The 15,088-nt window shown below is 35.8% G+C and overlaps 1 protein-coding gene across 1 annotated transcript in view; it reads left to right on the top strand.

The window, feature by feature from the left end:
* Positions 1–15,088, top strand: part of LOC107679271 (echinoderm microtubule-associated protein-like 3) — a 34,629-nt gene that overhangs the window by 659 nt on the left and 18,882 nt on the right. Inside the window, exons 2-3 of the mRNA XM_016474789.1 lie at positions 13,088–13,264; positions 13,759–13,870. Of these exons, the coding sequence (XP_016330275.1) occupies positions 13,088–13,264; positions 13,759–13,870 (289 nt within the window). The remainder of the gene's footprint in view (positions 1–13,087; positions 13,265–13,758; positions 13,871–15,088) is intronic.

Raw genomic sequence — 15,088 nt, 5'->3', positions numbered from 1 at the left:
TTGTATTATATCTAAGTTGGTATTATTTGATGGTAAAACAGCATTTTAAACAAGCCTAAACTGGTTTTAGCTAGTCTCCTAGCCTGGCCAGGCAAGCTGGTTTTTAGCTGGGAAGTCTACAGTAGATAGTTGAAAAGTGCACAAAACCCCTCTAAAACCAGACAACAGGCCTGACCAGGCAGAGAGACCAATACATTATTTTAAGGCTTAAGAGAGAGCACTGACATTGAAAATAAATTCTAATTAAAGAAAGATTCTAATAAATTCTTACCCATATTATTTGATTATGCTTTTTTAAAGTAACACTAGCCGTAGAAACGGTGTTTTGAAGGAAACTGTTAACCTGGTAAAAAAAAGTTTTTTTGGGGGGTAAAAATTATTATTATTATTATTATGTTAGTCCTCCGGAGATATGCAGCCATTTGTGCACTATTGGATATCAAATTAATAAATAATCTATTGTTCTATACATGTTGATTGCATGTTTAAGTGTTAATATCATGCAGACTTCTATGACATATCTACAACAACAACAACAACAACAAGTTGTTCATTGCGTCATTTTTGTAAAAAAAAATAAAAATAAAAATTCCAAGCAATCCAAGTTTCACTTTCTCTGTTGGCTTTCATAGTTATCTCACACTGTCTCTTTCCCTACTTTAAATGTTTCTGACACTCTATGGCAAGCCATTTTAACAGTTATTTGTTAACACTGACAAGCATCTTAAATAATAAGTTATAAATAAATTAAAGTTAAATAATTAAAAGGTTTAATTAGTTTAGTAATCCAAAACTTGATAGCAACTCTTCAGCTATACTCTTCGGTACTTACTATTATTACTTTTAATGCTAATATTTATTTATTTTGCAAATAGTCACTTTGCAAATTGCAACAAATATCTTTTTCAGTTGTTGCTGGTTATAGTCCAGTTTTACTAGTACTTATTTATTGGATACTAGTACCCTGTTATCCACCCTGATACTTGCTAGTAACATTTCAACTAGAGGTCTGCGCGGGACTGTTTTTTTAGTCCCGCTCCCGCAAGGTTCTATTCCGCACCCACCCGCTCCCGCTATATATTCACTCTTTGTTCACCCGCTGTCCGCTTAGAATAATTTTCTACCCGACCGTTCCCGCTAAATTTAGATATTGTTTCCGCTACTGAAAGAAAGAGAGATAGGCTAACAAATACAAGTCTAGTCTTCACAAAATTGTATGTTATTTTATTCGTCTTGTCAAGAGTCTTGAATTTATTGACTTTGACTTGAATTTATATGAATTATCTTAAGACACAAAATTCATTTAATATTTTATGCAACTCAGTAGGAAAAAAAGTGTCAGAGAAAATAAAAATGAACAAAAATTGTATTTCTTATTTTTATTCGTCTTGTCAGGATACAATTCGTGTAACATTGACAACACAATAGGGAAAACGTGTCGCAGAGAGAAAAAGAATTAAAATGTAGGTTGTACAAAAATAGCCTATTAGCTATTACTCATCGACAACCTGCCTGTTCTGTCTGAGGGCCGTATATTTACCACAGGTACAGCCTGCTCTGATCATCGTTATGCACATGCTGCGCACAGACCACGCAAATAAAACGCGTGACGTTTAAAGCATGCGTGCATAACAGTCCTGAGTGCAAGCCGATGGTCAATAAGAATAAAGCACACATATGCTGTTCTAAATGGACGTCGGGAACGGGATATTGTTAGACCACCCGCTCCTGTTCAAATTACACCAGAGTTACCGACCGCTACCGCGTTTTATTCGGGAATTTAATCCCGCGGCGCAAAAAATTCGGTCGGGTCCTGCGGTTCCCGCTGGAGAGCCACGGGAATGCAGACCTCTAATTTCAACCTCACTTGTTACAACTGTGCTTTTTCTTTCTATATATACTGACTAGTCAGGATGACCACTTTATAGTTTAATTAAACACTATACTTGTATGATTAAAAATGTTTCTATTAACAATTGGAATCCATATTCAATCACTACTAGAAAAAAAACTGGAATAAATGCTAAAAATAACTATTAGTCAGATTGAAAACAATACAAGTAACCATTGAATTACTTACTAGTATTTTAAGCGTAAGTATTAGTTGCATGAAATAGATACTAGTTATTTTTAATGAGTAAATGTTTACTCGGCTTGCCATGTGCTTGGTGTCTAGACAGATTTGTTGGTTATAATGGGAGTGTTGTAGTTTGTGACATTGCTTGCAGTCTAGGTTTTCAGTGTTGAATGGGTGTCTGCAATGGTGACACCGCATGTGCATTTGTTTTGTTGGTAACATGCTGGGCCAGTGGAGAGCAGTAAATGTCATGCAGGAAGCCCTCTGGCATCATGCTTCTACCGCAGATGCTTAATTTCTACCAGCTTGTCTTTCTGTGATGGGCTCTCTGTCTGTCAAGTGCCTCAAAGTCTGCATCATGTCAGAAGAGATGATTGCCAAAAATGTCAGATAACTGGGGCAATCACAATGATTGGCAAGTTGACACTGTGTCGAAGTGTTTGGTTTTCCACATGTGCTTTAAAAGTGTATTACTGTGGAAGCAGTTTGTAAATGCATAGATTTTAGGTTTGAAATTTTCGATGAGATGCAACTTATGCAACTGATGCAAGGAACTTGAATCAGAATATTAAATTATTAAAGAATTAGTTTAGATTTACATAGTGATCTGTTTTAAATGGAACTTTGTCATGCTTTCTGAAACCTTGATATATGAATGTAAATAGTTTTGCATAGGCTTCCAAATCATGTGGAGATGTGTCAAAATGACATTTCTTTGACCTTGACAGCATTTTGAAACTCCTACATACACACGCACAAAAAAAATAGCTGTGGAAAAAAGTTTCACTCAGAAATTGCCAGTAAATTTTTACAAAGAAATTGCAAGTAACACGTTGAATTAAAGGTGAAACTTTGAAGTAGAAAAACGGCAATGGTGTTTTCTAGTAAAACGCACTCCAATAATCTTTGTTTCATTTAAAACTTCAAAAAAATCTTTTTTTACAGTGTAGGTTGTGTACAGAGTTTGTCGGACCGTTTTTAAAAATCTTAAGCTTTGAAAGATGTCAAACACATGAGTTATTCTTTCTCGCTGTGAGTTTCTCGCTAGACTTTTTTGTCTTTATGCATGTTTAATGCTTAAGTTTGTGGCATGTTTTGAGAGCATAATGTTTCTTCATAACTCACTTGACTTGACTTCTTAACAGAAACAGATCTGAATTGGTTTGGATGAAAAATTTGTTATGGAAAATTCGTATCGACTCGGTCTCATTTGTTTCTGTTTATCCTGTAGAGTCAAATAAATGTAACTGACGAAAATGTTTGGTGAAACGCAAGAAAACCTCCCAGCTAGTTAATATTTTTTCTTCTTCAAATAAACTCTGGAGGATGTTGTATCAGGTTTTCTCTTGCTCTTTGTCTCATTGTGGGAGGTGATAATTTGTGTTTGTGAGTAAGAAGGAAGATGCAGGGGCGGACAGTGCCGTACAGGAAGTTCCACCGTAGCCATGAGTGATGCGACGCAACACTGACAGGAAAGAGAGCAGCGAGAGGTGGGCGAACTGAAGTGGAGAAGTATCACACAGAGCTTATGATACTTTCATTTATTATATCATGGCTCAAAGTGAAAACAAACATACTAATATTAGATTTTGTGCAAGGCCAGATTTATCTCAAGGTTTGTTGAAATTGTTTTGCATAATCATTGATTGGTAGTGGATACCAAATGCTTCACAGACTTGGTTGAGCTAAGTTGTTTTAGCTTTAACTGTGGTTTAACTGTTTAAACCACAGTTGAAATGCACTCACTCATCAGTGTTTAATTTATTTTTAGTGTTTTAACATCTTTATTTTATTTGGGCTTGCAGATTCTGCAAGCACTTTTGCTTGGGAATCACAGTTACTGTGCAATTGCACTTGACCTGGCCTTCTTTTGCGCCACAATGAATCAGAATCTTTCTTGGGTCGTTGTTGGGTATGACCGCCAACTATATGCAAAATTACACATTAATTGCACATTAAAAATGTACACAATAAGGTCATGTGACGACGTGAAGTGACGTGACGTGTGGTGTCCAATTATGGTGTCCATTATTCAGAATTTGTGCTCTGCATTTAAACCATCCAAGTGACAAATATCACAGATGCATTCATATCACCTTTAGAGCTGGTTTGTAGCCTGAATAAGAAATAACTGATATTACACTGCATGTGAGGATGTTACTGTTTCGATTTAAATTAATATTCCAGGTTAAATGCAAGTTAAACTCCATTGACAGCATTTGCGAAATGCTTTTGATTACTATAGAAGATAATTTCACTTTATCCCACAGTTTGTACAATGATTTGATTTTTCATAGTCGTCTAAAAAAAAAAGTGAAGTGACATGACATGTGGCCAAGTATGGTGACCCATATTTGGAATTTGTGCTCTGCATTTAACCCATCCAAGTGCACACACACAGGAACACACAGAACACACACACACCGTGAACACACACCCGGAGCAGTGGGCAGCCATTTTTGCTGCGGCACAGTTGGGGGTTCGTGGTTATTGGAGGAAGAGAGTTCATTCCCCCACCTACAATTCCTGCCGGTACTGAGACTCGAACTTCGGGTTACAAGTCCGACTCTCTAACCATTAGGCCATGACTGCCCCCATTATGACAATAATATAGTCATGTATGCATTGCATAATGCATAGTGTTTCTCATACTATTTTAAGTGTGTTTACAGTATGCAGTAAGCAATACTAGTATTTGATCCTGAACATTACCTCAAGGGTTCAAGGGTCTTAGGTAAGATTATCTTGAATTAGGTTGGAAACGCACTGGCTTAAAGTAATTTTTTTGCATTACTATAAATTAGGGTTGTAATGTCTATATTTAGTGAAGGGTTGTGAAATGAGATATGAGATGTTTATAAGATGTTTCTTTTGTGCAAACAAGATTTTTTCGTTGTTTAGAATGACTTGATAGCTTGATAAACACATTTTTGCATATGGTTTGCATTAACGAGAATGTGAGAGCAGAAAATTTAGGGAAACGGACGGGGAATAAGGGAATGTAATTTGGGAAATGGGTTGGCTTTGACGTTCAAAGAAACCATGCAGGCCAAATCCAGATTGGTTTCTCTTTCTTGAATTTACAAATCTGATGTTGTGCCTGCATCTCTGCAGTTATTTTCCTCTGTCACTTTCTCTCTCATATCAACGTGACTCTAAATGTACTCAATGTTCTCAATGTTTCCGGCGAAATAAGTCCACTTTGTTCATAAAGTTTTACAGACTGTATGCTTCTCTGGTCCTGCAAGTCTCACTGGACTCATTTCATTGGTCTCAGACTCCACCTATCTGAAGATTTTCAGCTGAGATACAGAATGTAGAGACTAATGTCTCTCACATTTATTAAATTAATATTAAGGGAATATTAATTGTGCAAGTGTCAGGATTATTATCTTAACAGAAACTGACAGGGGAAAATTCTACTAGTGAAAAAATATTTTTATTAACTAAATTTTATGTCATTTATCATTTTTTTTGTTTTTGTTTTTTATTATTATTAAATATGATTTCTGTTTAGCTTTAATTTATTTTTATTTCAGTTTTAATTAGTTTAGTAATTCAATTTAAACTTATTTATTTCAGTTAATTGACAAGGCAACGTTTCAGATTTTCTAATTAAACATTTTTATTTCATTAATTAATTTTATTTCAGCTTTATTTCAATAGTTTTATTTTTTATATGTTTAGTTTAAAAAATGGCAAATGTGAGTGAAAGAAAAATTCTTCCTCACCTACAAGGCTCATTTGCAAACTTTCATATGTAGAGAGAAAACGAAAGAGAAAAATAAAAAAAACCCACATGAACACAAACCACTAATTGATACCTAATGTTCACAGGAGTGCATTTGGCCTGCTCACATCACTGCCTGATGGATGTGGCTCAAGAGCACAACCGACAGACCTATATGAACTGACTGATCTTTGGCCAACATTTTAAAACCCTGGTCACTTTTAGATTTAGACTGCTGCAGTTTTAGAAGCCAGAAGCATGAGGACAATTAAGTTATCATTGTCCTCATGCTTCTGGTTTCTAAAACGACAATACTCTAAATTCATGAAGGCCAATTAAAGTATTTTTTACGGTCTGTTACTATCTCTGCTGTTCTCGCCTACTCTTTTCTCAAATGGCAGACAGACTGTGCCACATAATCGTGGCCTTGTCAGTGCCAGCATTCCCAGCCCACCGGCATTTTCGGCATTGCTGTGTACATGCTGGCTTGATTTTAATAGGTGCAATCAAAAAAACAATGCCTTATCATTTCTTTTATGAGTGCTTCTTGACCATTATAGCAGCAAGGCATTTAGTACTTGGAGGACTACTGTTGGATAGTCATGCAGCATTTTACATAAACGGACACCAAATTGAAACACTGTTTTTTGCTGTTGAAATGCAGTGATTTATGTCACATCTGAGCTTTTTAGGTTTGCGAACTGGATTTATTAGTGTTGCATGCTAAGGCATGCATGACTGTCATTGCTCATACTTAGGGTTAGTGATTTAACCAAACCCCAGTTATTAAACTTGGGCTGAACTTGCACAGTTTATGCTATGGACATATATGATTGGACAGCTTGTTGTGAGCTGTTACTTTTCTGAGTTTTCAAACTTGATTTTTCTCATGGTGGATAAAAAATGGGTAAAAAAATCCCTTAGACTGACATTGATATAGTGACTAAAGCCATATCTTAGAACCAGAATATAATATAGGCAACTTTACACAGCCAAGTTAAGGCTGCTCTGTGTCTGTTCAAAATTCTGCATGAAGATGTAATGCTGCATAAAAGCCAGATTAAATTATGTCTGCTTTGACCCACCTCAACCCCTAGTATCAGTGTATAGAGTTATAACTGCTGTGTAAATGCATTTATGCCACCTCTGAGCAGCATTTAAGTTTGTGTAAAGACACCTAAATACCACATGCACTGTAAATTCAGCATTAGACACTTGGGATGGGCTCTTCTGACTTGGGCCAGTAAGTAACAAACTAGTAACCACCCAAAATACCTTAGCAATAGGGTTGGGTATCGTTTTTTTTTTTTCGATACCGGTGCCAAATCAATACTTTTAAAATGGTTCCGGTGCCTAAACGGTGCCTGAACCGATACTTACTAAAAAAATTAATACAAATTCCCCAAAACATTATGGATTGGCCATTAGCATTATAAACACATGATGTCTGTTTCATTCATACTGGAAGCCAGAGGGCGCCCTCGCACATAAATTGACATATCCAGTCATAGAAGTAGCGGAACTCATGACTAGTGGTCGACCGATATATCGCCAAGGCCGATATATCGGCCTATATTTGGCATTTTTCAAATATCTGCATCGGCCGATAAGTTTTTCTGCTTGGCCGATGTGTTCAAGGCGGGACTTTTATTTTGACGGTGCTGAGAATGACAGCGCCAGAGCACACAGTGCTCACATTCTCCCTCTTCATTGTTACAGCAAAGGGTCTGAATACTTAGGACCATGTGATATTTCAGTTTTTCTTTTTTAATAAATCTGCAAAAATGTCAACAATTCTGTGTTTTTCTGTCAATATGGGGTGCTGTGTGTACATTAATGAGGAAAAAAAATTAACTTAAATGATTTTAGCAAATGGCTGCAATATAACAAAGAGTGAAAAATTTAAGGGGGTCTGAATACTTTCCGTACCCACTGTATATCTGCTTTATATCGGCCATCGGCCACCCTGCTCTCTAAGATATCGACATCAGCATAGGCCAATATCAAAAACCAATATCGGTCTACCACTAGCCCATATTACAGTAACGGGAACTGCAAGTAGAGTTTTAGCACTGTAGCATATTGAACTTTGCAGAAAACACTGTTAACACTTGTTACCAACAACATTCTTTACTTTTTATTTTTTGAGGGAACAAAATACTGTAGTGAACTATTGTACTATTGTAACTATTGTAATACTGTAGAGACCGATGCTGTAAGACAGATACTGTAAATTACACACAACAGTAAGTAGCATTTTACATCTGTCTGAAATTAGACTGTTTCACCAGTTTACAGCTACAGTTTGGGGTTTAAGCTCCGTTTTGTGTAGATTGATTGTACTAGTTGTTGGATTTCCTTTAGGTTGGAAACCCTATCCTTTTTTTGTTGTATTTTCTCCTCTGGGTTCTATTTTCTACATAATATTTACAATATTAATAATATGCATGCAATATTTTATTTCTGATTCATGTTCATTTTATTCTTTGGAGAATCATAACACATTTCACTGTATGTTGTGCTGCATGGTTTTATGTGTGTGAGATCAACAGAATATGAATGTAAAATACATTTCATGATGATCAAGTACTAGTTAAGCCTCTGTCTTTGTGTTGTTTTATCCTTGACAGTTTTTGAAAATTGTGTGGGTCGTTTATTTATTTTTTGTCATTCTTGTATTTGTTTTTGTTTTTTTTTTGTAAAAATGTGTCACATAAATCAAATCAAAAATAATAGTTCTGTAGCTCACTTATAAAACTTTCTATAATTTCTGGTTGTTATTAAAGGAAATACTCTGTGTTTAAAAACTGATTTTGGTATCAGCGTGGAATGTTATGACATCTTGGCGGATCTGCATTACAATTATCCCTGCAATTTTAACGTGAACGTGGTTTGATCATATCTTTAAGATCTTTTGATTCTTTCTTGTGCATGTATCTGCCTGCCTTCAGAGACTGTTGGGCCACTTGGAGTTCAGCCAGAGGTTGATCTGGATGTAAATATACTATAGATCTGTTGCCACATCCTTGTTCATTTGTCTGTGTTGATCTGTGTGAAATTTGTTGAAATGTCAGACTAAATCATCCATGCAGCCCTGTAGTTGGCAAGCATTTGTAGTTTTGTATAACTTCCATTGTTTAACCCGTTTGTAATGTAAAATCTTCTAGAAAAGTGCTATTTAAAATGAAAATGAAAGCTGGTTATACAGAAAGACATATAGGTTTGAAACAATGTGAGAGTGAGTAAATAATGACAGTAGGGCTGCACGATTAATCGAATGCGATTGTCATGCGCATTTTGTTAAAAAAGCCGGTTCTGTAATCAGCAGGAAATCATCGTCACGTGCTTTCAGATGGAGCAGAATTTACTACACATAGCCGTAGTTCACTGACAAGTTACGCAAAAAAATCGCAGACGATTTTATTGCGCGATTATGAAATCTAAGAAATCGTTCGCGATAATGACAGCTGTTTGCATAGCTTCTCAGTGAACTACGGCTCTGTGAAGTAAATGCTGCTCCATCTGAAAGCATGTGAAAATACCACATTTAATAACATATTTTTACTCCAAACTCACTTCATAACGTCAGTCGAGTGTTTGAAATAAATCCTTCTGTGAGATGATGTGGCTTCTTACACAGAATAAGGCACGCAACATATTTCATAGTATTTAAGCAGTGATAAGGGCATTGCATTATAAATATACTTTATTTTAATGAAAATTATAATAATAAGAACTCAGATAAACCGTATATTACCGTAGTCATGTGTTTATTAGTCACGTTGAATCAATGAAAGCAGTTGAATCTTCTGTTTATTCAGCTGCAGCGATAGGCATTTTCTGGGTTTCTTCTGCGAGGCGTATTTGGAGTTTCAGTGCGAGAGCGCCCTCTGGCCTTTGGATGGAGATTTACTGCTGATCACAGAACCGTGTTTCATTGAAAGATACGCATGACAATCGCACCTTCTGTCGAATCGCGATCTCGATTCCATTTCGATTTATCGTGCAGCCCTAAATGACAGAACTGTAATTTTGGGGTAAACTGTTCCTTTCAGGCAAATAGTGTTATTTTGTCCACAGATGTAACTCATCACCATCTGCAGTCATAACTGAAAGTTATTTAATAAAAACAGGGCTATTAAATGATTTGTAGCATTCATAGTGCATCATTCATCTCAGGTTGTTTCAGTAGATTCACTTTTAGTCCATATTTGTGGGCGCTGTGCACTCATAGCACTTTGGCCCTGTTTAAATCTGTTTGGTGTATTTGTGGTTTTGGCCTCTGGTTGGTCTTGTGAAACCGAAAAATATGTTAGCTGGAAGAGAGCGTCCCACATCTTCAATAAACCCATTGTGGGAAGAAAGCAGAGGAGTCAAGGTTCTCATCCAGAGGCATTGAATAGCCCTGTTAATTAGGCTCTGTGTGTGAGAGAGAAAGAGAATGTTATAGTTTAGGCTTCATTTTTGTTCCTATCTGAATGAGCACAGAATGCATTTGTGGTTCAGGAAGTCTGGACCTTTGGTTATGGGCACATCCTGTTGTATTTCAAAGAACTTGAGCCAATCATTTGCAGCAGCAGCATGCCTAAATAAAATGGGTCATGCGTCACCTTGCTTTGTAAAAGCTAAATTAATATCTGACTGAAATCTGGTTTATATCGTGTCAGACTATAATTTAGTTTAATTATCAAAGGAGTGTTTTTTTTTTTATTTGGAATCTCTCAGAAAATAATTTAGGCTACGTGTATACAAGTGCGTTTTCATTTTAAAATGCATAACTTTTGCTATGTCGTTTACACTACTCCGGCATTTTCGACCTCGACTTTAGAAGACCCCATTTTAGAAGACCAAAGCGGAGACTTTTAAAAACAATGGCATGGCTGCCCACATTCGCTCTGCGTATCTTTGACGACCGTGTAAACAATAACATCATGCTCATTGTTGTACCTGCATGAATGGTCATGTGACATGCGTTTTCAGTTGTGTGGACTAAGATCGTTTCTGAAACGCAGTGAAAATGCCAGTGTAGACAAGGATCGTTTTCATTTTAAAATGCCGCTTTGAAACGAAAACGCATTAGTGTAAACGTAGCCTTAGATTTCTCCCTCAGTTTGTAAAAATGTAAACAAAAATCATAACAACAGTACAGTGCACCTACAGTCAAAGTCCATAGGCAAAGGTATTGCACCAGAATAAACTTTAAAATAATAGATTTAAGTTTTATGTTCATATAAGACTAGTGTGATAAAATCACTTACTAGTTACTAGTTTGCATGGTGCATGCAAATATAACAGAATGTAACTATCTATAAAGTACTGAGAAATTCAATCACAGGATTTGATAATTCAGTTTGTTTATTTAGACAAATTTAGACAATTTTACTCAATAGTCTTTTTTTTATGTGGAATAATATTGTATAAGCATCTATAAGCTTCTTTTAAACCTCCTGAAATGTTTGTTTTACTGTAAATATAATTTCTGCTTGTTTAAATACAGAATGATGGGAAACCTGAACTTGTTATCTGTGGTACTCTACAAAATGCTGTAGATGCTGTCAGTAGGGTTTAAATTGCATTGAAGATGCAACATTCTTTTAAAGGATTTGATTTGTTCACTTCCAGAATAAAAATTTCCTGATAATTTATTCACCCTCATGTCATCCAAGATGTTAATGTCTTTCTGTCTTCAGTCGCAAAGAAATTAATGTTTTTGAGGAAAACATTCCAGGATTTTTCTCCATAATGGACTTCAATGGTGGCCAACGGGTTGAAGGTCCAAATTGAAGTTTCAATGCAGCTTCAATGGGCTCTACACGATCAAAGCCGAGGAATAAGGGTCTTATCTAGCCAAACCATCAGTCATTTTCAAAAAAAAAAAAAGAGTATACTTTTTACGTCTCGTGCATTTGTGATCGTGTAGAGCCCTTTGAAGCTGCACTGAAACTGCAATTTGACCTTCAGCCTATTGGCCACCATTGGAGTCCATTATATGGAGAAAAATCCTGGAATGTTTTCCTCGAAAATCTTAATTTCTCTGCGACTGAAAGAAAGACCTGAACATCTTGGATGACATGGGGGTGGGTAAATTATCAGGAAATTTGTATTCTGGAAGTGAACTAATCCTTTAAAGGACATCATGACAGCTTTGAATAAATCATTGACATTGTCTAGACAGTAGTCCGAGGCCCAATTGTGGTTCACTGCTACTGTAGCTCACTTCTGTGTAATTCGTTCAATAAAGAGTTATTATTGAAGAGGAAATGCTTCAGGCTTGAAAAAAATCTTGCGGCAGAAATACATTAGTCAATAATTCCAGGTGATCAAAGCAGAATGAAATGGGTATGTTGGGGTGAGGGTGTGTTTGTGGGAGAGGATATCAGGAATACTAGAGTGTTAACTGCACCACTTTGATGCGGTTTGTCAGCAGTATATATCACCAGTATGAGAGGCTTCTCTTGACATGTGTGATTGAAAAGTTTGCTGTTTATTTATGTTTTTAGTTGTATTTTTAAACAACTAGTTTTTTTTATTGGCCAATGCTGATATACTGTATATATAAAATACAAACATATTTTTGTATTTTGTATTGTATTTTACACAATTATTTTACAATGTTTTTAATGTTTCTGCTTTTATGATGCCTCATGTGTAGTTTTAATGTTGCATATAAATGTTTCCATGTGTGTTTGTTTTTGTGTGGCCTATTGTAACTAGGAGAATAGACCTATATCCCTGTTTAAATATAACAAACACATCCCATCTATTGAGCAGAAGCCTAGAATTCGCTGAAGCCTAGAGGGCAGAACATTTCATTCTGTAGCAGTTGCACTAAAGACTCTTAATTACACTCATGCAGTTTCTATTACATTCCCAGATTTAAGACATCAAGAAGCTGTAGGCTATCCGTTTTTTTGTTTGTTTGTTTGTTTGTTTTAGTGATTTAGAAGCTCATTTTTAGGTTATAAAAAGCTCACATATAACCAAAACCTCATACACTTATTATCAGCGTGACATTTTGCATAGAGAAAATGAATACTTCTTTTAGAACCATTCATTTTTGTTTTTTTTGCATCTCATTGCTATAATGAAAATAAATAATGATATATTGTTTAAACTGTGAAGTATTTATAATTATACAAAAGAGAAGTATATGTTGTTCTGCCTTTATTTTTATGCTGATTTTAATTTTAAAAAGTGCATCTTTGTTTCCCCTTTTTTAGTTTGACATGTTTTGTCATCTTTTTTTATGTGATTTTGATTTTTTCATTGTTGTTTTCTAGATGATGTGTCTGCAGAAAGCAGCACAGAGTTTCCTGACAGGCTGTCTTTAATGGAGGTGCGCCTCCAAGCACAAGAAGATGAAATAACGCTACTGAAGTCCTCATTGGCCGATGCCTTGCGTAAACTCCACCTCCATGACCAACAGATACCCCTGCTTAAACAGCAGCTCATTGCTGGTAAGAGGTTTGTTAAAGGAATAGTTCACCCAAAAATGAAAATTTGCTGAAATTATTTTCACTTTCAGGCCATCCAAGATGTAGATGAGTTTGTTTCTTCATCAGAACAGATTTGGAGAAAAGTAGCATTACATCACTTGCTCACCAGTGGATCCTCTTCAGTGAATGGGTGCCATCAGAATGAGAGTCCGAACAGCTGATAAAAACATCACAATAATCCACACGACTCTAGTCCATCAATTAATGTCTTGTGAAGTAATGCTAAATTTCTCTAAATCTGTTCTGATTTAAATTTTAACAAATCTAGATCTTGGATGGCCAGATTTCAGCAGATTTGTATTTTTGGGTTAATGATTTCAGTGTGCTACTATAAAGGCATTGCAACAGGTTTATTGGTATTTTAAATGTATTGCAACAGATTTTATTGCATTGTTTTTCCTGAATTAAAGTTATTGCCGTGAAGAGACTTCACTCATGTAAATGTGTGTGTACAGTGAACCCTGCTGCAGCCCGAGTGTTAAATCAGTCCTGTTATGTGGATGGATTCTCTAAACCTTGCAGACTGTCTACAAGCTCACTTGATGGATTTCACCACACATCCAACAGGTATACAGAGGATTCTGGATAGTGTTATTTACTTTAATAATTAGCTTAAAAGGCACCACAGCAACTTCCTGTCTCAGTACATTAAATGTGGAGTTATAGTACAAGCCTGATTTTACAGAAAACACAAAGTCACACAGTTATTTGTCAAAATATCTGTCATCCGCAAATTAAATTCAGTTACGTCTTGAAGTTTCAGATATGCTTGGTGATACTGAGAAGAAAAGCTTTGTGAAAATCAGTTTGGCCGCCCACACGTTTAATACAAAGAAGCAGAGCAACATTCCTTGGCAAACTGCATATTTGGGACATTCTGAACAGCATCCAGGGAAAAGGGGAGAACAGTGAAAACTGTGTTATTTGTGTTCATTATAATATTAATGTTACTTTAATGAGATTATCTCATTTGTATGGTGGAAAATGTAAATTACAGTTCTTCTTTTAAGTTTACTGCAGGTCTGCGTTATTGTACTGTTATGGTGTCGCTTTGTGGTGAAAGGTTGTTGGTTTAAACCCCGCATTGAATAATGAACACTGAACTGGTTCCAGTAGCACTGGATAGTGACAAAAAGCAATGAAAGGAATAATTCATTCATAAATGATCAATTCTGTCATCATTTACTCATTCTCATGTCATTACAAACTGTATGACTCTTCTGCTGAACACAAAGAAATATATTCAAAAGAACACCTAAAAGTGCCATTTTGAGATACTAAGGCCATTGAGCTCTAAACATCAAAAACAAATAGCACCATAAACCAGTGGTTCTCAACCAGCGGTCCAGGGCCAAGAGGGGCCATAGAATGACTGTTGTTTTTATTAAAGAACATACAGTTCTTGAAACTTCTAGAATCATGGTTCATTTAATATATCAATACTTTCTATTAATAAAGTTTGAAACCAAGCAGCTTTGTCATAATTACAGCAGAAATGCTGAAAATATCTTAGAATACAGTAAATGGAGAGGTCTTCAAATATTGTGTTGGACAACTGGGTCAGCAAGTTTTTTTTTTAGCAAATTTCTTCTATTTCTCATTCAGTGCTATCATATGGCTTCAGAAAACTTGACATGTAGTGTCCAAGTTGCATGGACTACTTTCATGATGCTTTTTTTTTTTTTTTTTAAGCTTTATAGCCTCAAAAAAGCATTTTGGATATTATGCAATATCTGTGTTTGTGTTCCATGGAAAGAAAGTCATAGATGTTTGGAATTACATGAG

This window comes from Sinocyclocheilus anshuiensis, unplaced genomic scaffold, assembly GCF_001515605.1.
Source record: "Sinocyclocheilus anshuiensis isolate Anshui unplaced genomic scaffold, SAMN03320099.WGS_v1.1 scaffold1644, whole genome shotgun sequence".
In the NCBI taxonomy this organism is placed as follows: domain Eukaryota; kingdom Metazoa; phylum Chordata; class Actinopteri; order Cypriniformes; family Cyprinidae; genus Sinocyclocheilus; species Sinocyclocheilus anshuiensis.
Note: the sequence above shows the minus strand (reverse complement) of the source record. Positions and strands in the feature narration are given on the sequence as shown.